Below are 26,064 nucleotides of genomic sequence, written 5' to 3'. Positions count from 1 at the left end.
GTAATTTTATTATCTATCTATCTGAATGCAAAAATTTTACTGTCATACTAGCATGACAAATCATGTAGGTGAAGAGTTAGAGTTGACATGCAAAATGCAGCACTTTGTGCTGCTGCTTTTAGAGGCACGTCAGGAACACAGCAAGAAGTCAACTTCTGGAAAGAGTACTTTGCAGACCACTGCTTGTACACTTGCAGCCATTTAGAAAGATGTCAAGTTGTCTTGGCACACCCTTTACACTAATCTCCTTGTCCAAGGCTGCCTTGTGGCAATCAAACAGCTGGCTTGGCACAGCTGAATCACCAGGGCCTACTAAAGCAGAGGTTCTTACCTTAGGGCTCTGCTGCATCCACAGGCCAGCCCCATCCTGCAGCACAGCAGTAAAATCCCTGCAATTATTATTTCTGGCCTGTGAGTCATTGCCAGGTCATCCCTTCTGTTCAAGGTACCTCAAAGATGACTTTCACATGTAGGAAGATTTTGTTATATGGCTTAAGGATCAAGAGTCTTGACAACACATTGCCATTAAAGCAACTACTCATTAGTAATGTGAATTTGAAAACATCAGCTAAAGACAATTTCTCTCAATCATGTGACTGGACTAGAGTATTTTCCAAGGTATTTTTTCTTCTACCTTTTGTGTTGTCAAATATAATTGGAAGGACACAAATTTCAGACTAAACAAATAGGTAAATACTACTTTGCAAGTGCAAGGTTCCTCAAGAAGTATTTTTTGGTGTCTTATAGGATTGATTTTTCCACACAGGCCAGAGGATTCTATCATAAATCCTAGTGGACATAATTCTAAAAAAATGGACTTGAGGCATTCTCCCATAATTTTGTTTCTTTCCTGAAGTAACCTCTACCAGTTCTTTGTATAGGAATGCCATGAAAAGGATTATTTTGGGGTAAGAACACTTGCAGGAGAATTGTATCTCCTGCAAGTATTATTTATTAAAATTAAACCAGCAAACACCCTCTGACCATCCACTTAGAGAAGGTCTCTTCTGTAATAATGGTGTATTTGGAACTGTTCAATCTTCAGCAGAAAAGGAAAACTGCAAAGATTTTCAAGCATGCTTAACATTGTGTTTAAACTTAGTGGGTTTAATGGTGAGTCCTGCTTATCAGGAAACTGAAACTGTTGCAGTGCTAGAGTGAACTGTACAAGCAAACACACAGAACCACTATGCAAGACTCTCCTTGTCATAAGGACTGACAGCAGGATTATGTCTTAGAGTAAAACACCCAGAATCTGATTTTCCTTAGTGACCCACAATAGAAAAATATCACAATAGGAATTCCTCTGGAAATTTATCATCTTTCCTGAAGGGTTCTGACTCTACTTATACCACTTTTTATTTGCATGAATGTCTGTCATCTCAGAAGTCTTCCATTACTGCTATATATATATATGTAGGTAACAATGTAAGATATGCAGGGTTTTGTTTGCACACTGATGAATACCATGAATTCCTGCTGATGCTGCCATTTTACAGGTAGATATAGAAAAGATCATGCAAATCTGAGGGAAACTGCAAAGCAAGAACCTCACAATATATGAATTCTATATATTAGAAAACCTGCTTAAAATTTACATTTTGGAAGTGTCCAAGTTCTAAAAGTTTTTCTCACCTCAAATAATTTTTCTGTGTAAGGGTGAACTGCAACTGAATGCAAAAAGAAAGTTCTTCTTGGATCTAATAAACCTACAGAACTGACAAGAACCAAACACCCAGATCTCCTCCATGTCCTACACTACTGACAGGGGTCATTAAGATTCTGTGAGCATTTTAACATCCACTCCAATCTTTTCTACAGGACATCAGCATCTACAAAAGGCAGAACAACAAGATTAAGGAAGCTGCTGGTGCTTTTAACACATTCTAATGTGAAATGGAGTAACTGAAGACACTTTCTAAATGTGAGAGTGAAAAACTCTTGGAGACAGAGGAAGTGCTTGAGATTTGCACATTTTTCTTTCATCAAAAGACTTGATTTGGCTTTGTATTAAATCCCAATTTTGAATGATAAATCTAAGGCCTGCAGGATGCTGATACAATACCTAAATGCCTTTTGTGAGAAGTTAATTCTGCAACTTCCAAGTAAGAAAATTAATTTTGTATCTTTCTACATCCAGGCATATGGGATACACAATGTAATTACTCAGTAAGTACCTACCATAACCAGAGGACTCTTCCTCCCTATTGTACACTAATCACCCAGAAGGGAAATAAAGTTATATTACCTTCACTTTCTAATGTATGTTTAGTAATGCTACTGAGAGTACATTAAGCAAATACTGTTTAGAAGACAGAAATAATAACATAAGTGAATGCTTGTGGTGCTCATTTGCCAAAAATGCTTATGCATTGTCTGTGTGGAGGAGAGGTGATGTTTCTGTAATTCTGAATGTGAGAACTGATGCCCAAATAGTTTTTCATATATTAAAATCCCAAGTTCAATCTATGTGATCTGGATGTGTAAGAGCAACACTTCAGAAAATTAAACTGCAGGTCTTTAAAAAATGCACTCCAGAAAGGAGGCACAGAATTAAAAGCAATAAATAAATAAATGAAAAGAAAAAAACCCAAAACAGCCAAAAGCATAAGTGGCACAGCCACGAATAAAAATCTACAAATAAAAAGAATCCAAGTCTCTCCCTGCAAAAAAAGTCCCCAAAGCAACCTTCAGTTATTTACAGTAGAAAATTAACCCTCCTCTTCCTACAGTCCTCACAAACCTTCCAAGATTGCTCAACAAATGAGGCAGTAACTGCATATAATGAAACAGGTATGCAGAAATAAATAGCACAGATTAAAATGTAACATTTGGAATAATTACTTACCGGGACTGAAGAGGACAATTGCTTTCAAATATGCATATTCATACCCATCCAGACACAGTTTAACCATGCTGTTACAAAACTCTTGCAATTTGAAGACATGCTCCATTACTAGTCTTCCCCTGTCTGTTGGCAGCTTATCTAAATCAAGACACACGTAAGAAAAATTCCCAAGTTAACATGCGTGCAAAAATGTGTTCACATTGGAATTTAAAAAATATTTTTTATTAGATTCAAATAATCTAATAACAATGGGAAATCTATGCCATGTAAAAATTCCTATCAGGTCTGAATAATCTTGACACCAGCAATTAGGGAGTATTAACTCTCTTTTTTTCCACCTCTTCCAATTAGGCTCTTCCTGCTAATGCTTCCAAGTTATGAGGCATGGGCTAGAGCTTGAAATGACCAAGGAAGGAAGAAACTACTTGTAAGTAAAGCATTACACTGCTAATGCTGACCTGTGCTCTGTGCCTAAGGATCAGACCGTGTCCAGCTTTGTGGGTGGTTTAGTCAGAGACCATGCCACTGCTGGGAAAGGAGTACTATTCACTTCCCCTGATTTACACTGAGGGGAACGTGTTGGTGCAGAGCTGTTCCCCTTGAGTCAGCAATAGCAAAGCAGCCCCAAAACCCACAACCCATCCAACTAGAGTCTCTAGACTCCACAAACTTGGTATCTCTTGGAGATACTGCAGCTGGCAGACTGCACAACTGGTCTTTGCAGTCAACCTGGATTCCCAGTTTAAATGGCAGAAATATGTATTTTTAATAATGATAAAAATATGGCTAGTTACTACAATGTATGTTTACCCTTCTGGTAAACATACATTAATATTACATAGACTAAAATTTCCAGATTCCATTTTTATCTGCTAGAGACAATCAGATTTGTTAGCTGTTCCAGTACATCTCACTATTTGATCCATTTGTTTTAAGCTATTGTTATTTACAGGAGGATCTTGTGGATGTTTTTAAATCACAAAAACCCCTTGGAAATAATTCTTTAATTACCTTATCATAAAAGAGGCCAACTGATATGTCTTTCATTTAAATGAAAAATATGCCAAAGATGCAGGACATAGGATTACCAAGGAACAAAGTGTACTTAGTGGAGATCTGTTGAAGACTTCCACGTAGACTAAAACTAATACATGGAAGTCAACAAGCCAAGTTATCTAAAGGAACTGTATCACCAAGTCGGCATTTAGCTGCTTTGTGTCACAGCTATGAAGAACAAGGACAGGTGGGTCATTCTTTACTTTGTATCCTTCATAAAGAGGAATCATATTCACAGTACTCCTGTGTTCTTAACACTGATGCTGCCCAAAATATTCCTAATTTGGGCTGATGATATTAACAGACAGCAGAACACTATTAGACAATACAAAACACAAAAATTAAAAAAGAAATTTATTTGGAGTTAAATATTACCATAGCTGACTTTTGCAAAACTGCTAAAATATTCTATCTTGGGGACTGTAGTTGCTAGTATCCTTTTGTTTCAATACTAACATGAAATTCTTTAAACAGTAAATTTACAATAACAATTGAAGAATAAATAGCGAGCTTCTGTGCACTTCAAAGCTTAAAAAATATCAATTCCCCAAGTCTGGAATGTGCACAGTATACACCTTACCTTGTTGTAAACTGCCTTGAAGGTGATTAACAAAAGCAGCTAAGATCGTTGCCACATTCATAACTTGTGAGCATTGTGCTAGACCAAGCGTAAAAAGTTCATTCCAGCAGGCTTTTACTAATGATATGCTGTTATCCTGTCTATTAAAAAGCACAATAATTTAATAAAACCAGCCATTTGCATTCACACATTTTTTTAAATCTGAAGAACACTTCATAAAACACCAATCTAATTCAATCATTACAACCAACACCAAAATGAAGTTCTGCATCATTTTTATTTGCATGCTAGAATTAAAATACCTTGTATAAAGTGACTTTTATAAAGCAATATATTTTTGTTTAAGTGACCTAAAAGGAGACAGATTTCTATTACAAAAGCAAGCTGAAGTTACAGTAAATGACAACTGCCACAGTGTCCATCATACTAGCTTTCTTAGGATTTGGGACAACATTGGTATGCATGGGCAAAAAAAGATTGCACTGTTCCTGTATTGTGGACATAGAACAGACTCATGGGTTTTGGGTTTTTTTCCCACTTGAAAACTGACAGGTTGGTATAATTTTTTAATTAAAGATAGAGGTGACATGGAACATGTGTGATCAAACTTCTGAGCTTCCTGGCTGCTACTGTCTGCATGCCTTTCAAGTTTGGAATAAGGTCTGAAATACGGACTTTAAAGTATAAATACCAGTCATAACGATTTATTTGCTGCAGCTTAAAATAAAATGTATCAATTCATATTCAGCCACTTTGATATTAGTAACCTAACTTTTAGTTATGCCAAGCAGCTCTAACTCACAGAGCTTAACAAGAGCTCAGTACCTTAGAAAGCAAATCCCACCAGAAAGGAGCCAAATTCAGGTACAACTTTTCAGTTTTAGCCAGTGAATACAAATAATGGAAATTTAAAAGAAGTACAAGATCTATCCAAGAAGAAAAGCATATTAAAGCTAGGATTTCAACTACAAAAATACGGTGGAATGGATTTTTGAAGAATGCAGATATAATCTTCAGGAACAGTTCTGATGATTTAGTGCAATCCTAAGATGCCAAAAGACTGGTGAACACAGACTTGTCCTTAACTGGATTACAAAGAGCTTACTGAGAACAATATTTCCATTCTGATCAAGTTCTTGTTATGGTAGACATGATACTGTACATGCAGCTTCTGCACATATTTGTCACATCTTTGTTCATCTCCTTTAACATAATCGGAGGGACCGTGCTCAGCACCATTGAAAATAGGGTGTACTGGCTACTCCTGATACGTGTGTGTAGGTAAAAATATCAACTGCAGCATCTTTATGGCTGATCAAAGTTACACCAGAGCCAGTTCTTAACTTTGCTTAAGCAGCCTCACAAAACCATAACCAGCTTGTTACCAGCTTGGTACGGTTTCAGTAGGAAACTCTCTTAAGAACAAAGATGCCCATGCAGGAAGATGAGCTAATCAATATCTGGAATCATTAACTACATCATTAGGTCAAAGGCAACTATCCTGCTGTGACTAAAGGAGAATGTTGCCTGAGGAGGAAACAACCTAGGTACAATTATCCATCTTCCTTACAAAACCATTACTCATCATGCACCATGAATTTCTCTTCAGTTTAAAAGTGAAATGAGTCACTCTTCTGAAAGCCAAAATTATAGGATATAATGTACTCCAACTATAAAGGGTGCATTAATTTCAAATAAATCTCCACTTGAAAATAGTTTGCATTTTAGGTGCTTCAAAGAAAAATTGAATTTATGTTATTTATATACTGTTGCCCATGATCTTGACTGGGTCTATAAATGCTATTACAGGTGAATATTAACACTATTATGGCAGCTTACTCCTCCACATTTTTTAAGCAGAAAAATATTTTGTGAAATAACAGATAAAAAGAGCAGGTGCAGATTTTTCTTGCTAAATCTTTTTGGAGAGAGAGGTCTTCTGTACTACATTTTATTTTTAAGAAGCAAGTCCCAATTTTTATTAGAATACCAATTTGTACTAATTTGCAGTTGTCTCTCTGTAACAAAAACCTTTTGACATAATGTACTATGTCTATTTGCTATGCATTTTGTAATTCTGCAGGTCAACAATTTCTACCAGAACAAAACATCATACTTACCTATTTTTTTACCCCTACTATTCTTTAACTTTATACAATATTCCTTTGTCCTTCTCCAACACAAAGGCTTAATTACACACAATGCAGTATCTTTCCTTAAAAAGTGTAGAATAATTTGGCTGAAGCATCTGAGTAAACATAAATGGTAATCACAGATCATCCTGCTTTTGACAGCTTTCCTAGAAAAGGGGACAATCCCCCATTTTAAAAAAGGAATTCTCTTTGCTGCCACAGTCACACGCTATTTTGATGTTGAATTAAACAGAAACACTGAGATGAGAACAAATTGTCACGATTTATTCACCATTTGTGTCAGATCTGATACAGTATCTTTATTTGTTTGATGTATCTTCATAAAATTACTTCTGAATATAGGATAAATCAGTTTTTCCCATGCAGCGTGGACATTTTTTTTAAAATGATGACCAGCAATGGACTACAAAATTGTATTAAAGTGATACACTGAATTCTGATGGAGAAGCAGGATGTTACACAAACTGTAAAAAGAACAGTTAGAATTACCTTATGGTTACAGGAGCCAATTATTTTTGGCAAATCTTCTGAAACTAGACAATTTCATTCTGAATGTCTGCTCAATCTAGCAAACCATTTTCTTCACGTAGGTTATTAAAGGCAAGATTATTACTAGTAATTCACCTTATAAGGATAAAAATTCGGGGGATTCAGACAGGAGCTTCTTTTTGGTGATTGCCTGATAAGCATCAGGATGAAGCATAGAGCTGTAGCTATTAAAAAGCTGATAGAAATTCCTATTTTCTCAAAATATTTTAAGAAGCAGCAGTGTGAGGGCGTTTGATTGTTTTAAATCTGCTCCTTTTTCTTTCAAAACCCAACCAAGTCCTGAATTTGGACTCAAATTGGGAGTAGTTTTAATTCAGAAAATTTACCTTACAATTAAGATTTATAACAGGTTTAATTAGTAGTTTGATATTTTTACAAGTCTCTGAAGAAGCCAGCAAAACCCAGAAATTCAAAAGCACATATGCACAACGTAAGTGAATAAATGGAACACTTACCCCAAAGCTTGGAAAGATGGAATGGAACGTGCCCAGTGCATGGACAAGAAAAGCAACCTGGAGGCAGACTCACAAATATAGTGAACATTAAGATAATCAGGCATAGGAGAAGGCATGGTGAGCTGCAAAAAAAGAAAAAAAAAGAAAAAAAAAGTAGGAAAAAAAGAAGAAAGTGTAAGAGTTCTTTTACTTTCTTCATAATACATTTAGGAAGAAATCAGTCTTTTGAGTTTCTTGTAAATGAAAAAATAAAATATGCTATAATCCAAACCAAACTGAATGACTCCCTTTTGCATTATTAACCACACCATTAAACTCTGTATATTAAATAACTACACAGCAACAAAAAAGACAAAAAATTGATTCGCTCATAGAGATTCATGTCTGGGACAACTGGAAATAGAAAATCTTGAAACTTGACTTCTGAGACATTCTCAAAGAGTAAGAGAGAAGAATCATTGTAACTGGAATGAAGTTGCTTACATTAGAGGAGTTACAGCTCCTGGAGAGAGAGAATGTGTGTGTGAGAATCCTAGTTCACAAATAATCTTTTTTTATTTTACTTTTAATTAATATTTTACAAAGAAATACAAAAGAAATCTTTTGATGTTTGAGCAAAATACCTAATACACAGCTTCTCACAAAAAATATAACCAACATGTATCAGAAAGGACCCTTCACAATGTTAGTAAGTAAAATTAGTGATGTTACCTGCGTATGTGAAGACAGAGATTCGACCCAAAATAGCTTAGAACATGTAATTCTGTCTTCAGAAATTAATATTTTTTAATATAATGTTCTGGCTAATGCAGTTTTAAAGAAAATGCTGACATTTGCATTAGAGATGTTCGTTTGAATGATCAAAACAGATGCTTGTAAGAGGGGTAAAGTTTAACCAAATGCCTATTACTGAGTTTTCAGGTGACCAAGCCTTTTGTTATATCTATGAAAAATAAGGATATAAAGGATGAAAAAAAATAGAAGGAATTCCTGCAACCTTGTAAAATGAGAAATAAATCCAGAAAATATATGGCTAACTAACACAGCAACTGTATTTAAGTCAATTACTAGCATGCTAAAATAGGGTATCTACAAAAACAAGAAAGTGACAGATACACTTAAAGGTCTCAAAATCCAGCTGCAGATTGCATCAGATCCACCCATTCAAGTGAGAATGTGGATGCTGATTCTGCTTCATGCAATGAAATGCTGACTCTCCTTCATGCAAATACTTTGTCTATGTAAATCCTTTTGTATGGCTTACCCAGTATTTTTAAGGTAAGTAACCAGTGCAGCTAAACCACTGCAGAGTGCAGGACTTCCTCCCAAACAAAGAATTAACCAGCGAACAAAAGCAGTTTATTAACTGGAAATTAATGCTAATACCTGAACAAATACTCCTCTAAGAAATTCAAAATAAAGCTTAGCCAGATCATTATTGTACATCACTATGTCAAAACAGTTATAAGCAGTCAACAGTAAGAAAGTATTCAGTACCCTGAATGCTACATGAGCATCACTGAGTAGTGGCCCCTCTATTTCCACAATGTTCATGCTTGTTTCTCCACCAAGCAGCTGTGCACTGGTGTCAATACTTTCAGAGTTCTGGCATGCTGCACTCTCTCCTGGATTTAATGCTTTTGCAAGAGTATCAAATGCCCTGTAATATCACAAACAAACAAAAAGAAAATTTCATTTTAGAGACCGTTTCAGTTTAAAAGGAACCTGCACAAGTCTGAAACCTGTATATAGAAGTCTTTTTCAAAGAGTGAGATTTGGAAAATAAAAGTCAGGTGGCATGCTTTTCCTGACATTCCATCGAACTCTGAAACAAAAATTAGCAGCAGATCCTGTTTACACTAGTTGCCAACAAATTCACAGTTTTGACATATTGGTTGTGCTGCTGAATCACAGTTTGCTTTTCAAGATCTCTTTAGTGATGTTCACTGAGAGTGCTGGCATGAGTGTTTTGAGGACATGATCACCAGACTGCTGTTACAGTCACTTAGTGCATGTATAAATTGTACAGGCTTTATTGATATGAAGCAGAAACAGAGTAAGATTTTTGGTTTTTTAAAGTCATGAGTTGTAGTTAGATTTTTCAACTTAATTTGAAAAGACTGCTTCAAAATATGTAATAGAAAGTACTCCCATGCTTTCAATACAACCCTTAGTAACCTCTGCTGCATGGCAGTGACTCTTGGCTTTCACAAGCACAGATGCTAGACGGCACATGTCAGGACAAGCACAGATGTATTATTCAATATTTGGCTGCTTGTTATCACATGTTGTTTTTCTGCTCATAAATACACCTGAGAACTACAACTGACACACCTTCAATCAAAAATACAGACTTCATCACTGCCTACAGACAGATGACAAATCCTGGGAACAGCAACATTTCTATACAGTGTTGCATAAAAAACTTATGCACTGAGGCCAGAAAACTTTACAAAAGCTGATGTATGTAGTGCTCATTCTCAATTTATAGACGTGTTTATTACCACAGAGTCTAAAATCACTGATTTAATTCCAAAATCTGGCGTAGAACTTGGCCAGCTTCTCTACCCCCACACTCTCTCTAGCTACATGAATTCACTAACAAGCTAAAAAAAAAAAAATCTAGCTGTTTAACATGACTATGCACAACCAAATGAAATATCACAGGGAAAGAGCTGCTGACACTGCCTCAAGGCTTGGGATGGTCAATGAACTCCTTTTTGGTCCTCACTAGCCTGTGTACCTTGAGGTATAAACACCAGGGTGACTGGGGCATACCCAAGTGGACTATACAGGCATACCTGGGCCATCTTCTGTCTCGGGTATGCACAAAGTTGGCACAAAGGGAAGGCATTCATGGCTCAGCTCTAGAAACTATACTATGGACTCCTGCTAGAAGATCTGAGTTTCAGGTCTTCCATAATTCAGTCTGCAGTCTTAGGTAGAACAGGCAAACACAGCAGCTCAGTGACAGCTTTTAAAGAAACACCAGGATCTCTGCAGGGTTCTTCATGTGGCAGGGACAGAAATTTAAGAGAACAAGACTTCCCCTTTCCCCAAAAGGTGCATGTCACATGCATCTGTCACTATCCTTTATTTATTCTAGCACAGACTGAAGAGTGCTAGAAAAATAGTTTGGGCATGTACACTTGTTAACCATGTCTGCCCATGACACTTTCCTCCCAAGTCATTCTTCAATGTTGCTTTCAAAGAAATCTTCTCCCTCCTAGCTCATAAACTGCCAGTAGTAAGCCAGCAGAAGTCAGTAGCAGCTTTGCTTCCTCATGGCTCAGCAATGTGAGTCCTTTCCTACACAAAGCCCCACCATGAGCAAGGTCTGTAAGGTAGAACAACGTTAAAAGGAGACTCTAGAACAAAGCTTGCCTGGGAGCTATGAAAATCTAGCCCACAGAGTGAGAAAACGAGGCATAATCAACATTAAAGTAGATGGTATTGATATCCTTTGCTACAGATAATTTTGGTTCTCTTTTTGTCAGGCTTGGTCATCAACAGATATATAAGACTGCAGATAAACTGTAAAGAAATAATATCATGAAGCATTAGAGAACAAGGCACATAAAATTACAATATAAAAGCAATGGGTTGCTTGCAGCAAAACTGAAACAGTACTGCAAGCAATGAATAAAATACATGAAAAGCATGGATGGATGAAAAGTGCTCTCTGAAGTCCCTTAAACTGTTCTTCTTCAATAAACATCCACATCTGTAAGATCATGCTGGCATAGGGCCTGACAGGGAACTCAGTAATTTAGAGAAAATTTTTAGTTTCTCTTGGAATAACAACTTCCCTTTCACAGCAGTATTTAACTAGAACCTCCCCACTGTACAGCTATTAGGTAACCTACTTGACAAGAGTATGTCAAGTCAGAGCTCTTTCAAGCTCTCTGGCTGAGAGACCCAGATGTCTTTTATAGACAGACTTGTAGAACTAAACAGAAACCCTGAAGCTGGTAAAAATAAGCATCTGGAAGTCCCAGCAAATGAAAGATTACTACATCTCTTTGAACAGCCATAGTACTGAATGATGGCTATCAGCACATGTAACAATACCACTTACACAGCATATTCTAACATTCTTTACTGAAGAGGACACAGCAAAGGCCCAAAACAGCATCTATAAGAAGTCAGACTGACTTTCTAAGCAGTATATAAAGAAAGGAACAGAAAAATGTAATCTGCTTGCAATTACACAAAGCAGTAGAGACCACAAGGGAAATCAGATTTTTCAGCCACTATATGCCCACCTTTTTCCCCTAAACAGATTTACTCCACACACACTCTCAGAACAGAATGTAAAATGTGGGTGGTGTGTAAAAGAATATTGCTGGGACAGCAGTCAGAATCTTGTATGAAATGATAACCAAGGAAGGACAGGATTGTGATTGATGGAAAAACTGTGAATGTTCTGTATATACATCTTACACATATGCTTACCACAATAGCTCAGTTAAAACCAGTGCTGAACACAAGTTTGTAAGATACTCAGTGAATGTATTAATATTGGTAGTGAGAATTCTCTAACTTCTCTTGTGTAGGAGAAAATTGCTTTTCAAGCTTTTAAGGTGATTAATAGTTACAGGCACTTAACACAGATGAGATCTCTTAAGAACAAGTTTTCCAGGATAATGCAAAGTACTAAGACTATAGTACAAGACCTAACTAAGACCTACCTTAGCATGGCCAACCAAAAGGTAAGAAAATCAACTGTTACATTTATACTGAAATCAATTTCAAGTACAAACAACTAAAAGGATTTATTTCTCTAATGGAACTTTCTTTTAATTTCACTTGGAAGAATCTTACAACATTTACCTTCTACATGAGCTTACGCTGATATTACTATTACTTTTAAAGCAGATAAATTTCCTACATTGTGATGATTTAATTAATTGTCTGGTCTGAATTGACAGAGACCTTGAAAAGGATAGTATTTTTAAGTGTAATATACCTTACCTTGTAACATCACTACTAGCTTGTTCCTCTTGCTTGAGTTCAGATAAAGATGCATCTCCATTACTCAAATTTTCAATCATGGATAGCTCTGTACTGCTTTGTGACACATCTTTGCACTTACTGAGATTTGCTAATGAAGTCACTACATTTGCCAGTGTACTTAAATCTCCTTGACATGCTTCTACCTAAAGGAAAAGAACAGCTTTTAATTCTCAGATAATTGGCAGCAGTAAGACTGCAAGAGAAGAGCCTAGCTTTCACATAAATAAAGAACAGAGCATATACGAAGATCTACCTGTAAGAAAACTGTTTTCAGTACATGAGTAACCACAATACAGCCATCAGACACTGCACTGCATCAAAAATATGGAATATTTTGACATTTACTTGTAAAAGTAATAGCTATCTATTTCTTTCAGAAAGAATGCTTACTGATGGTAAGCAAGTGCAGAAAGATTTCACATCTCTATGCACTAGTCTATCACCAGGGATATAAGACTGCTCTATATTATATTTTTAGCATCTTCCTTAGCCATGTAAATGAGTCAGTAGTAACAGGGGAGGAGAATGAGAAGAAGGAATGCATGAAAAGTCACCTTTTTAAACAAGCATAACAAGAATTATGCTGTAGCCTTTTTGGTGTTTATGTCTTTGTCAAACTGCAAAGGAAAAAATTCAGTGCTGATTCAGTGCTGTCTAGCAACTCAGAGAAGCAGTAAGATGTGTCCCACTCTATCCCAGCAAAAGAAAAGAAAAATACATTATTACAGGCAAGTGTGCTGCTGCTAACACCAGACAGAACAAGCAAAGCAAAATACATGAAAACAGTATGAGGGTGCTGTTGATCACTCCTCACACAGGGTACCTACCATTTGTTGTCACTCACCCCTAAAACAGGGCACCAAACGGACAGTGGTCACACGACTGACACCAGTGTCAGTCCCTTGTTATCTAAAAACTTCCCCTGATTGACAGAGGACTCAAAAGATTAGCACCAAAGATGGTAGCAAGCATCAGCAGTTTATTAAACCTTCATACTTTCTTTCTGTTACAATCCCACAAGCAGCACCAAGCAAAACAGACCGCTTCCTCTCACAGCACAACTGCTAGTTCTAACACCACCTCTCTCCTCCTAACTCTTTCTACCTTTTCTCTCACATGCATAATACTGCCTGCCCTTTTACTCTTTTGTGATTGGTCAATACACATCAGCATTCCATGCTTCTTCTCCTTCAGTGCTGTTCACCTGTCTTACACAGCTGCAACTTATCAGGGGCAAGACTGCCTGCAGCACTATCTCCATTCTCCTACAATCCATTCTCTCACATGAGGTAATTTAATATCAGCTAGAAAAACACAAATACTGTGCATATGTGAAGAGGCTACCACATGACTTTAGTGGATCAGTAAGTGCAACAAAATGGAAACAAAGGAAAAACAGATCATAAATAAAATTGTTGATGAGATAAATCTTATCAGTTTTGCCAAAAAATAGTGATTCAGGAGAAAAAAAAATCCAACTGTATTTACACATGGCACTGTGATAGTGTGTAATAGTGCCATAAGAAGTTGTGAACACTTCACTTTATTTGTCTAAAAGAACAGGGCAAGTGTCAGGATTATCCCAGAACAAAAATTAAAATAATACTGCCCTTAAGGCTCCTAAAAATGTGAAGGAAGGGCATTTACTTTGTTGTATTTTCAGTGTTTTTACTGTGTGATGCTAAGAGGATTCTTGTAAAGAGAAGACATTTCTGACAGGGGTGAATGTTGTAAAGGAGTGTTTTAAAAATTAATTTAACCAAATAGAACACCCTTCTCTCCTTACATATACAATTACAGCAATTAGCTCTACTTATTATATCAGTCATATCATCACATACCTTATCTGGAGTCATCAGCACAGTAGGTTCACTTTTTATTGCAGACGGATGAATGTTAACAAACATTCCTGATTCCAGCAAACCCGTTGATCTGACAGAAAACAGCACAAGTTTTAATTCTGATTAATTTTAAAATTCAATCTTTTTTTTTTCCAGAAGATAGAGATAGCCACTTCTGAATACAATTTACATACCTTGCTGTTTCATTGTCTGTTACAAAAGTTGGGGTTGCAGCTAATGGACTACGGAGATCTTTCCGAATGTAGATCTTTTCTGTAGAAGCTGCACAGTTCGAAGATTTTTCTCTTGACACTTCAATAGGTTTCCTCTCACACTGTACAGCTACAGAAATAATATCCAACTATTAAATCACCCTGAATAACAGAATAAGAAGTAATACTTTTTTCTTTATTTAATATTTGTTTTTAATAATAATCCTGAAAATAGCTAATATATATATATATATATAAAATATATCTCATAACCACAAGCTAACAAGTTGGATAGAACCAGCACACCAACTTGATGAGTTCTAAGTGAAATGATGTAGTAGTCAAAGTCTAAGATGGAACTTATTGCAACATTTTAAAGTTAAAATTAAGGGAGACATCCCCTCATTTTTAACTTGAATCAAAGTGGCAGCTTAAAGCTTCTCATTCTCTCAGTTTCACTATCTCACATTCTCACTTCCTTTGTAAAGGACTGGTGGTATGTTTTTCCATGGATTGTGGGTCTGTGTTAATCCATATAACTTCATTCACTTGATGAAGCTTCTCAAGTTAGGACCTCAGACAATACAGAGGGAAAGGTACATTCACAAAGTTGAGTTCAGACCATTTAAGATAAATCTGGGCAAGACCCTGGCCCACAGGGTCCTGACTTCAGAGAATAAGTGGATTTTTAAATTTGAATAACTCAGTGAAACAAGCGGAATGAACTGGGGCTTTAGCCTACAAATGTATAATCTTGCTTTGAACATTAAAATGAAACTTACAGTATTACCCTCTATAGGGAAAATGTGGAAATGTGAAAAATGTGTAACTTCAGATAAAAAATTAAAAACTTTTCAAGATAGCAGTAGACTGTGATGCTATTCAAATTTTTACACTGATAAGCATCTTAAACCCCATATGTTGTAATTTTAAGTATTGACAATGCTATTGAAGTCAGCCTGCAATCCACAAATAGTGCTTTAAAGGGTGGGAGATGGAGGCAAGTATTTCATCTTCTTTTGTAAATGCTGTGCTCAGTAGCTCTCACTTTGCTGAGAAAAGGCCCAGGCTTCTTCAAGGGACAAATAACCTTCACTGAGGGAGCTACAGTCCAAGACCATGTTAAGTTTCCTTTCCTTTCCTTTCTCCACCCCACCGAGGAATGAAGACTTCTTATCACCAAAGAGTCCTCTCTCCCACTCACTATTCCCCCACGACCCAGAGATTATTTTCCTGCCTTCTGATCCCTAAGCCAAGTGATTTTGCTCTGCTTAAAAAGTCTTCTGTGGAGGGCCTTTTCTTACTTACTGCCAGCTGAACTAGAGGGTAAATATCCACTTTCACTGCCCCAGCTTTTCCTCCCTTTCTGAATTAATTTCCCCTGTGTTACTGATTTCTGCTGACAGAGGCAGGGCTGTAAGGAGGAAATGTCCACAGAAGTTCAAGAGGGTCAGTAAAATAAGTGTAGGATGACAGAGAGCAGAGAACAAGACCAATACTGTATGTACTACAACAGTGTCACAGTATTAGGTCTGAAGAATTTGTGTTTTCTGTGATTTTCTGTGTATTTAGTATTCTGATACTGCTGTGATATTGCACTACTACTACATCTAATGCATGGAAAGCTAGAAAGGAACTTGGAATCTGCAGGAATCGGTAAGAACTGAACTTTAGGTCACTATGGATCTCTGCCTTGTGAATAACTCTCTCTTCAGAGCTTTGCCAAAAGTGAACAGCAATCTCAGTTGTGGAAAAACTGAAAGGAAAGTAGAGTTCAAAAAGTTCAGTAACTTAACCTGAACTGCACAAAAAAAATGCAGACATGTTTGATATTTGCCACATAGGAGTAACAATTCATTCACTTTCATCGTGTGGGATGGAGCTTATTAAGCTTTTAAAGCAAACACCTGAAAGCATTTAACATTCTGACACGCCAAACTTCCTTAAGAGGAAAAAGATACAACGATTTAAAAATATGTAACCAAGATAACAATTTGTATCTATACAAAGCATATCTTTTGTAGCACGAAGCAGCTGGCAGGTGAAGCACTTTGCTCTTATTCAGACTTACAATCCTGTTTCATCCCAAAGGCGATGCATCTCTGCAGCCTACAGTACTGGCAGCGATTCCGGTGGTGCTTGTTAATGACGCAGTCCTTTGTTCCTCGGCAGGAATAAACCAAATTTTTCCGTATACTCCTTTTAAAGAATCCTTTGCATCCCTCACAGGTTACTGCTCCATAATGACGCCCTAGTTACAAAGCAACAGAAAACCTGACATTAATTTTACAGTATCATATTCATTTTATAGACTTGACATTTATTAAAGACAAAGTATTAGCTATTTTACCCAGAAAAGGAATACTTCTTTTTCCCATTGCAGATCTTAAAATATACTGGGGCTATAAAACATAAAAAAACCAAGAACTATTTTTCTTGTTCAAAGCTCTTAAACAAGATTTTACAAACAAGCAAGTTGCTTATCAAATTATTTCCTTATCTGTTGACAGCAGTGTTAAAAAAAGCTAAGAAAACGGGTCAGTAAGAATATAGCAAAAAAAATTTAATTTATAGATTCCTCTAGTGATTTTCCTGTGATTTCTCATTACAATTTCAGCTGTTGAAATTGTATGCCTTAAATCTAACGCAACAATGGAAAGTGCAAACATGGCATTGGCAGCATGAGGCAATCACTTCAAAGCTTTATTTTCACCTTTCATTTTCCTAACAGGGTAATGGTATGTCCATAGTTCTTGCAGTAAAACATCAATGAAAGAATAATCTAAAATAAGTAAAATGGTTTTTTTGAAGACCAGTTCTGCAAGTTTTCTGTATAATATAAAAATTTCTATAATATACTACAAAAAGTAAGATTTTAGTTTTAGAAGTAAATTATTTTGATTTTGCATAAAATAGAAACACTAATAAAAAGGATTGATGAAGGCATGCTTGGCTGTTACAACAATTTTAATTTATGAATCCTTGAAATGCATATGGCACATTACAAAATAAATCACAAATATAACCTAATTTAGGAGAAAACATTTTAAGGTTCTTTCCTGAAGTTTCTAGAAATTCTGACAAGTTTTCTAGATTCCTCTACGACAACCTTTTTACCACTACCAAAATGTGAAATTTCAAAAGCATCATATGTATTAAAAGAATATTGTCTGAAACATTTTAGTAGCAGCTGGATTATGAATATTCATTCTGCAAAGTAGCTGGGCTGCTTTTTCACCTACTCTTTTGATGTAGCTTCTTAGATTCCAGCTTGGAAGTATCTGCAAAGCAGTTTTCATGACAGTGCTTGTCACATGGGAGGCTCCCCAAAACCTGCAGCTGCTCAGAGGAACATGGCACTCTCCCCAGAGTCACTACCACTGCCCAATATTCCAAGGGCAGCACAGGAGGAAAACCTCCTTGGATCTCCAGCCCCTGAAGGGAGACTCCAGCCCTCCTCTGGGGAGTCAGAGAAGTTTTAACAATTAGAACATACCCAACAGATCTTTGCCTTAAGTTTGGCAGAAATTTCCCTGAGATGGGTGAGGTCTGACAAGTATTTAAAGCTCTAGCAACTGTATTTTTTATGTAAAACTTTGCCAATTTTTTGAAAAAAAAAAAAATTTAATACATTTTACTTTCTAGCAAGTTTGCTCCCTGCTGAAGGGAGACCTCACAGTGGTCTGCAGGTTCCTCACAAGAGGAAATGGACAAGCAGGCACTGACCTACTCCCTCCAGTGCCAGGACCCAAGGGAATGGCACAAAGCTGGTAAGGGAGATTTTAGGTTATATATTAGGAAAAAGGTTCTTCACCCAGAGGGTGACTGAGCACTGGGACAGGTTCCCCAGGGAAGTGGTCACAGCACCAGCCTGACAGAGCTCAAGAAGAGTTTGGACAAGGCCCTCAAGCACAGGGTGTGACTCTTGGGGTGTCCTGTGCAGGGCCGAGAGTTGGACCTCAGTGACCCTTGAAAGTCCCTTCCAACTCAGGATATTCTATCATTCTATGTAAAACAACAATAAATTCTATCCATGGATACTAGAGTACCACTTAGTGAAATTCTCCACTGCGTGTATAGAAATTTATACATGTATATGCATGCAAACTGTTACACAGTTTCAGAAGAATTTTAAACTGCCTTTATAAAATTGCACCACCTTAAAAAAAAAGAAAGAAAAAAACCAAATACCTGATGCTTTGTCTCCACACACAACACACAGATCAAACACTTTATTTAGGCCCTGTTCATTGGGGGAGTTGTCCGTTAAAATCTGAAAAAAAGTGTGAAAGAATTTAATTTTAATTTTTCTTACCATCTAGAAATAATAAAATATATCTCATGCTTGTGTTTTTTGTCTAAGATATGGGACTAAATCTACAAAGTATCATGTTTTCTTGATTACATCTAATACTGCCATGCCACTGTGCTCCCTTTTCAGGAGCGAACAAGAGTTTTACTTGTAATGCTTTTGAGAAGAATTCAAGATCTCATTTCTCTAAATACTACTTTTGCAAAATGGACTGACATTTTGAAAAACTTTCAGCATCTGCATACTCTTACCATTTGTTCAATTTTATATTTATATACTAGTGGTTCATTGATAGTACAAAAGAGATGGAAGCATTGAATAGATGGAACAAAAAAAAAAATTCCTTGCAAAGGCTACTAGACCTACACAGAGGTTTATTACCTTCTTTTTTATAATACACATAAATATGGACCAAAAGTAAATGTATTCTGGACACAACCTTTAACTTCCAACTGGTATATAGCTTGGCTTTCAGGACAGTTTGACATTACTAAAATATTCTTGTCTTGTCTCAGTCATTTATCTCTGGCACCTGTAAAGCTTTGTTAAGCCCATAATTTTAGAATCCCAGTACTACAGGGCAGGCACCAGAACATTTCACTTAATGTTTGAAAACTATCCTACCACAACATAAATAAAGCACAGAAAAGAATCCATTTAAAAAAGGAACATACAAATCACAAGTAACAACCAAACATCATCTTGACATAGAAAAGAAAAAAATGTTCTTCTCATTCAAAAGAGAATATAGTTTAGAAGCTTTAAGAGTTTTTAACTTCTACTGTGCCTTAAAGGGAAGCCAGACTCCACATTCTTGCTTTGCATGTTCAGAACATGACCTCTGATAAAAAGGAAAGTAACCAAAACAGAAAGTACTCTCTCCTCCAGAGAGAAAATTTAGAAATTGTGCTTTTTAGAGTTTGGAACATAGTACAGACGATGTATGTAGGAAAGTTTAACAAGCATACTTCTTTCTAGTTAGCTTTGTTACCAATGCAGTCTCTGAGATTCATCTAGTATGTTTTCTTTAAAAAAGCACCAACTTTTTAAGAAAAATAAGATGATGAGTTAAGAGAATATTAACCTATTGATCCTTCCAAATTTCCAGTAGTAACATTATGTATTTTCATGATATTATAGAAAATATAAATTCTAAGTCCTTCCATAAATTAAAGCTGCACTGAAATGGGAAGTTCCACATAAGGAAGGACTACAGAATCGGCCCATGAGGAGATAAAAACCCCAGACTCAGAGAACTTATGAACTGACCTTGAACATGAAGAATAAAAATTTATTATTAATATGAAAAAGAGCCACTGAATTTAAAATAGGCGATGGGAGAAAGGGTCTTGCCAAATGAGTCAATGTAAAGATAAGGTGCAATAACAGAGAGGTTTTTGGCAGAACAAACAAATGGGCATTTCAAGTGAAGGCTACAGAAGAAGAAGAAGAAAACAGGTGAAATTGGAGATGGAAAGATCATTTGAGGGAGAAAATACAAAAGACCCCAAAGGGATGCAGGTGAACGGCAAATGAATGGTACTCTGTATTTCACGAAATTTTAAATGAACAAAGGAAATCTCTACCCATATATATCCGAGGACAACAGAACAATTTAACTGGAGTGACAGAATACCCTGTTGCTTCTCAAACTGATCTATTTTGCCCAAATGATACAATCAGAACTACAGCTTTCAATTTTTTTTACAGATTTCCTCTTTTCCTGAATTTTGCCTTATAAACCAGTGTGGCATACTTCTCATCTCTTAAGTTGTCTTTGAAAATATTTTTATGTGGACTACTCATATCCCACTAGTTTATATTTTTGTTGAGGCTTATCTAAAATACAAAGTGTATAACACTAAGCATGCTTCAGTGCCTCTCAATAGGATTGGCTTTTGCTACTGGTCCTATATTCACAGTAATCAAATTCTTTGGAGCAAGGACCTAGGGTATCCATTTACAAAGAACTGTGAATTTCAAAAATTGCAATATTATATAATACAGAGATTCTTTTAAGCTTACACAACGTGTAGGTAGTGAATCAGTGGACTGGTTCACAGAAGAGCACAAACTGAACAGTTAAAGAGTCTGCAGCTGAAAAGAGATTGCTTGAAAGAGGATTTTGTAGTGATCTATAAAGCCCCACACAAATCCTTAATAGTATCTTCTAGTGCAAGAGACACCTAATTAAACAATTCTCTCAGATGGTCAAATAATCTAACATATTCTTGGCACCATAGGATATTATACAGAATAAAGCTTACATGATCTATATAAATAACAAAAAAAGGTTATTTAAATTTAATAGTAGCTATCAAATATGATGGTCTAACTGCAGTCTCCAAATCAGGAGGTTCCTCTGTATCATCAGCTAATGGAAGTAAAAGGATATGCTCAAAAAGATCATTATTTACTTGGCCATCTTTTAACATTTTTCCTTAAGCAGCTGTTTATGGTCACAATGTTTAAGTGTTTGATATGAGACTAAATGGACTGCAGCTACCTGAATGTAGTCTGGCCCACCACTGATGTATTGTAACAGCAGCATAAATGTGTCTGGGTGGAACACATGCAGTAACTGTACTGCAGCTGGATGCAGTGTCCTCCTACTTCATGCTGAAGCAGGTCACATCTCCCAGCTCTTCTTGCATGTTTCTGACACTCTTCACATCAGTGCCATGCCATCCCTGCCAGGCTGGGACAGAAAGCTTGGAAGTTGAAGGGTGGCAACTAAGGAAATGGCACATACAATGTGCATGGGAGTAAGGTACACTGGGGACCAGCTAAGGGAGTTACAACCCTGCCTAGCTGCAATATCACATTAGTAAACACAAAATCATTAGTGTTATTTCCTCATCCCCCTAGAGTCATGTATTGCCCCACTAAATAGTCTGAGTACTGCTGTGGACTACAATTCACACAGCTGAACAGCAGTTGCAACAGTGTGCAAAAAGGAAAACCAGCAAAGGGAAATGTTAAGAGAGAAGGACAATGGAGAAAAGTGAATGTTTTTCAACAATACATGAAAACAGATAGAGAGTTAACGAGCAGAAATAAAGGACTGTTGGCATGGCAGAATCTGGAAATGACAATAAAAGTAACTGTATTCTTCCTAATGTCATGAGCCAACATATAAATTTTAAAAGCAAGAAAAGTTTTTTCATAAGTTTTAAATATCCACAGTGAATCGTAGTGCAAGGAAAATTATACTTAAAAAAACCCCAAAAAACAAAAAGGAGAACCCAGACAGACTTATTTGGAAATAAAACATCTTTTCTTATCCCATTTGAATGAAAAATATGAAATAAAGTGGATTATCTACCTGGATGTGTTGTGCAGATATATCAGGGGATGCAAAAAACAGTTGGTTGACACCTGCAGCATCTGGAGTTGCTAGGATAACTTTTCCTGGAGTGGAATCTTGTCTGGCAAGGATCACCTTGCTTGGGGTAGAGCCATCATGATTTGTTAAGATGAACTGCTTGCCTGCTGAGCTCTGATCAAGTGATGTAACAATCTGAATCTTCTGGCCCGTCTGCTGATCTGTGACAATCTAATAATACATTTATCTCAATTGTTATGGTGATTTAACCTTTTGGACCCAATCCGGGCACTTGAGGAAAATGGGATTTTGCCTTTCACATTTGAGAAGCAGGATCATCTTCCCATCCATCACACAAGGGCAAATTAAACTCAGGCAAAAACTTGGATTTTCACTGTATTTGAAACATATTTCAATCAAGGGTGTTTGAAGTAAAACCTGAGTTTGTACTCAATTTTTACAACTGACACATGTTTTTACAACACTACTGAAACTCCTGACAACTCTAACATCCAGAACTCAAGGCATGTCTGTAGCTGAGCCCTAAGACCCATCAGGTTATAAGAAATCTTAAATCTTGAATTCACTGCTCTCTACATGAAGTGTTTGCAGCACCTCCAAGGTTTGGTTACTTAACACAGAACTTCTTAAAACCACAAATGTAGATGTCCAAGTGAAAAAAGTAAGCAGTAAACAGCAGGAAAAGCAATTATATTGTTGCACCTGTATATACATTTTAGGCTTCACTTTGTGGGGACCTTTTTTTACATATACATTTCTAAATAAATTAGTGAAACAGAATTTCCTTCCCTGCCTTTTTTTCTTTTCTTTTTTTAAGGAAAAAGAACAGATCTACGGTGTGGTTTTTTCCATTTTATCCCTGTTTTCAAGCACAAATACAGCGGAATTTTATTAAATAATCCTCCACTTTCTGCCAACTTTGTCAGAAGATTATAATCCTCAGAGAAAATGATCAGGATTATATATATATATTCCATTATAAATCTCACTTTTAGTCACTGCATATCTCCTTAAAAATGTCTATATGGAAAACTGCCTGGTTTATTCTGAAGACTAAGGAGAATTTTCCTACAAAGACTGTTTCCTGCAAACTATTTTGAATTACAGATCAATAAAATAGCTCCTATTAACTTGTTTTTTAAACTGTAGACAAACATTTATGTTTAACCACACATCCCTACCATTCATGTTACAGATATGAATTTTATTTTTATTACAGATGACATTTATTTAATTGTCTAATATTCACCATAACTTGTTCCCCATAATTGGGGTGCCAATATTAATTGTATTTCCTAGGTGGAGAACTATGGCACAAAGAAACTGAACGAGGCATAATTTCACATGAATTCTTTATCAACTTTGCTATTGCACCTTCACAACAGGCTTATTACTTTCTCTAAATGCCCAATGCCTGTGTATAGTTTGCATTTTAAAAAGATAAGCAGTGATGAGTATCCAATTTCAGCAGTTATAACACAATATTGCCACTTTCAAATATTCATAAATCATGAGTTTCATTACACAAAACAAATATGTTTCCTTCGGGTGGCCTTGTGCTCTTAACATTTTAATGGATCAAAACTCAAATCTTTTTCTCTACACAATATGATTAAAAGCATATCTAAGAGAAAAGTGCAGGTAAATGATGACATTCTAAATGCTAAAGAACAAAAGTTGTCATGGGATTTGGGGTGTAGGGTGAGAAGACAATGCTAAAACATGACAATAATTATCGACATGATAAATTTTCTGTTCAGTTTTTTCATATATCCTCATGTCTGGGATCACATATGGCTACAGCAGACCATTATTTCTTAAGTTCCTTTAGATTGGTTCTATATTCTTTAGAAGGCAAACTTCCTTGCCCTTTTCACTTCCCTTCATTCCTTAATTTAATTTTCTTTGTTCCATTTTCTTTCATTCACAATCTTTACTTCTCTTGTAATTTCTGGCTATTTCCAAAGTAGCTGATATTCCATTCCCCTTCTTTCCAAGCATCTATTTTATTTGGATTAGGAGAAATCCAATGTATATTATGTTCAACAGGGTGCATAGATGTACAAAAACCAAACAGAACACTGCACTGTTTTTTGAATGTCCAGACCTGCTCTTTGAAAGACACTCTTAACTAAAATCTGTCTCCATATCAAATCTTAAGAGCATAACTGTGAGTACCCCAAAAAAGGTACATATTCCATCTAGTTAGGTTTATAAAAAGTATACCCAAAAACCAGCATGCCCCAAACAGTAAAGACACAAACTTGAAGTACAGCTGAAACTATTTTTGGAACATATATACTAAGTCATCTTTTTTCCTACTGTAGCCCAGCTGTGTAATTAAAAAAATATATGTACTTGTAGATAAATATGGCAGGACAGTAGGCAGAAGAACCACTGATACTTCACCCAATTCACTTCACCTTCTATTTAACAAATAGAGTCCCAGTCTTCCAATGGGCTCCTGCAATCCTAGGAGGATGCCCAGGCAGTTTTCACTACATGATAAAGTAGGTATAGTGCTACATCAATATCCGTACAAAGCTATTCAACCTGCACAAGTGATTTCTGCACCTGACAAGCATCTGACAACTGACAGAGCCATGAGAGAAAGCAGTTTAAACACTTAAGCACGTTCTTGACTGCAGCTGACTCTTATGGCCATACACCTGCAAAACTTCCACCTACACTGCAATGGGGACACTGAAAAGTGAAGCAGTTCAGCACAGCACAACAACTTGCAATACCTAAATGTCAAGGTAAGAGAAAAACATTGTCAAAGGGAAGAGGAAAAACACTTCTGACCACGAATCCACCACGAATCAGTGACAACACATTATCTTTCTTAATAACCTGAAACTCAATATTGCTAAAACAATAATATTATAAAACAGGGATATATCAATTCAGGATTGACTGCATAAAAAATACACTACCCTCATGTATTTCAAATAAGCACCCTGATGATAATGGAAGATGTTATTTTCCTTTATTGCTTTTAAGCCTTGTTTGTTAACAAGTTTTGATTTCCATTTGAACATCATTTCAATAAATTAAACACCTCAGTATCTGTGTGTTCCTATTTTACAAAAAAGAAAATGTCTAAACACAGACAACTAATGCACTTGTTTATAACAGGAGCAATTTTGTGCAGTATGCCTGTTGAACAAATGTAACATTCAACTTTTCTCCCAGAAGAAATGCTAGCATTCCCTAAGAGTGAATAATGAAACATGTTTTAAAGAATCTTCTACTGAGGATTTTCTATTTCATTGTTTCAGATAATTAGGTGCATTTAATAATAATAAAGGAAAAAATAATGATTGGAAATATAAACTCAAAATTATTAAATGTAGCATTTATGTTGGACATTTCACAGAGATACATTTATTCCTACAAAAATTACTTTGCTCTTCACATAAATCCTTCTCTGAGCAAAGTTTTTATTACTAAGTTTGATACTAGTGATGTTTGTAGATGTCTCTTGCAGGAAGGATGAGTGTTTTGACTGAGTGTTGTTCCACACACATCAAGAGACAACAGCCAAAGTGCTTACCATCCTTTTTGAAGACAGAATGCTGTTTAATTGATGAGCACAAATTAATTAATAAAAAGTACAGCTGTACAGGAAGTGTAGAAACAGAGCAGAGGCAGCTGAAAGAATGAAGACCTACACGATTGGTAAGTCACATACCA

At 36.2% G+C, this 26,064-nt stretch overlaps 1 protein-coding gene across 5 annotated transcripts in view; it reads right to left on the bottom strand.

The window, feature by feature from the left end:
* Positions 1-26,064, bottom strand: part of NR2C1 (nuclear receptor subfamily 2 group C member 1) — a 47,415-nt gene that overhangs the window by 1,932 nt on the left and 19,419 nt on the right. For 4 of the 5 annotated variants that reach the window (XM_066549607.1, XM_066549606.1, XM_066549605.1 and 1 more), the window contains 10 exons: positions 22,348-22,578; positions 18,902-18,983; positions 16,782-16,961; positions 14,693-14,840; positions 14,499-14,589; positions 12,616-12,800; positions 9,139-9,301; positions 7,642-7,763; positions 4,485-4,624; positions 2,849-2,986 (listed from right to left, as the gene is read on the bottom strand). In XM_066549607.1, coding sequence (XP_066405704.1) covers positions 2,849-2,986; positions 4,485-4,624; positions 7,642-7,763; positions 9,139-9,301; positions 12,616-12,800; positions 14,499-14,589; positions 14,693-14,840; positions 16,782-16,961; positions 18,902-18,983; positions 22,348-22,578 — 1,480 coding nt within the window. The remainder of the gene's footprint in view (positions 1-2,848; positions 2,987-4,484; positions 4,625-7,641; positions 7,764-9,138; positions 9,302-12,615; positions 12,801-14,498; positions 14,590-14,692; positions 14,841-16,781; positions 16,962-18,901; positions 18,984-22,347; positions 22,579-26,064) is intronic. The other variant, XM_066549609.1, reaches the window with a different exon arrangement.

This window comes from Molothrus aeneus, chromosome 5, assembly GCF_037042795.1.
Source record: "Molothrus aeneus isolate 106 chromosome 5, BPBGC_Maene_1.0, whole genome shotgun sequence".
In the NCBI taxonomy this organism is placed as follows: Eukaryota; Metazoa; Chordata; class Aves; order Passeriformes; family Icteridae; genus Molothrus; species Molothrus aeneus.
The sequence above is the reverse complement of the archived record's forward strand: the minus strand, read 5'-3'. Positions and strand labels throughout refer to the sequence as shown.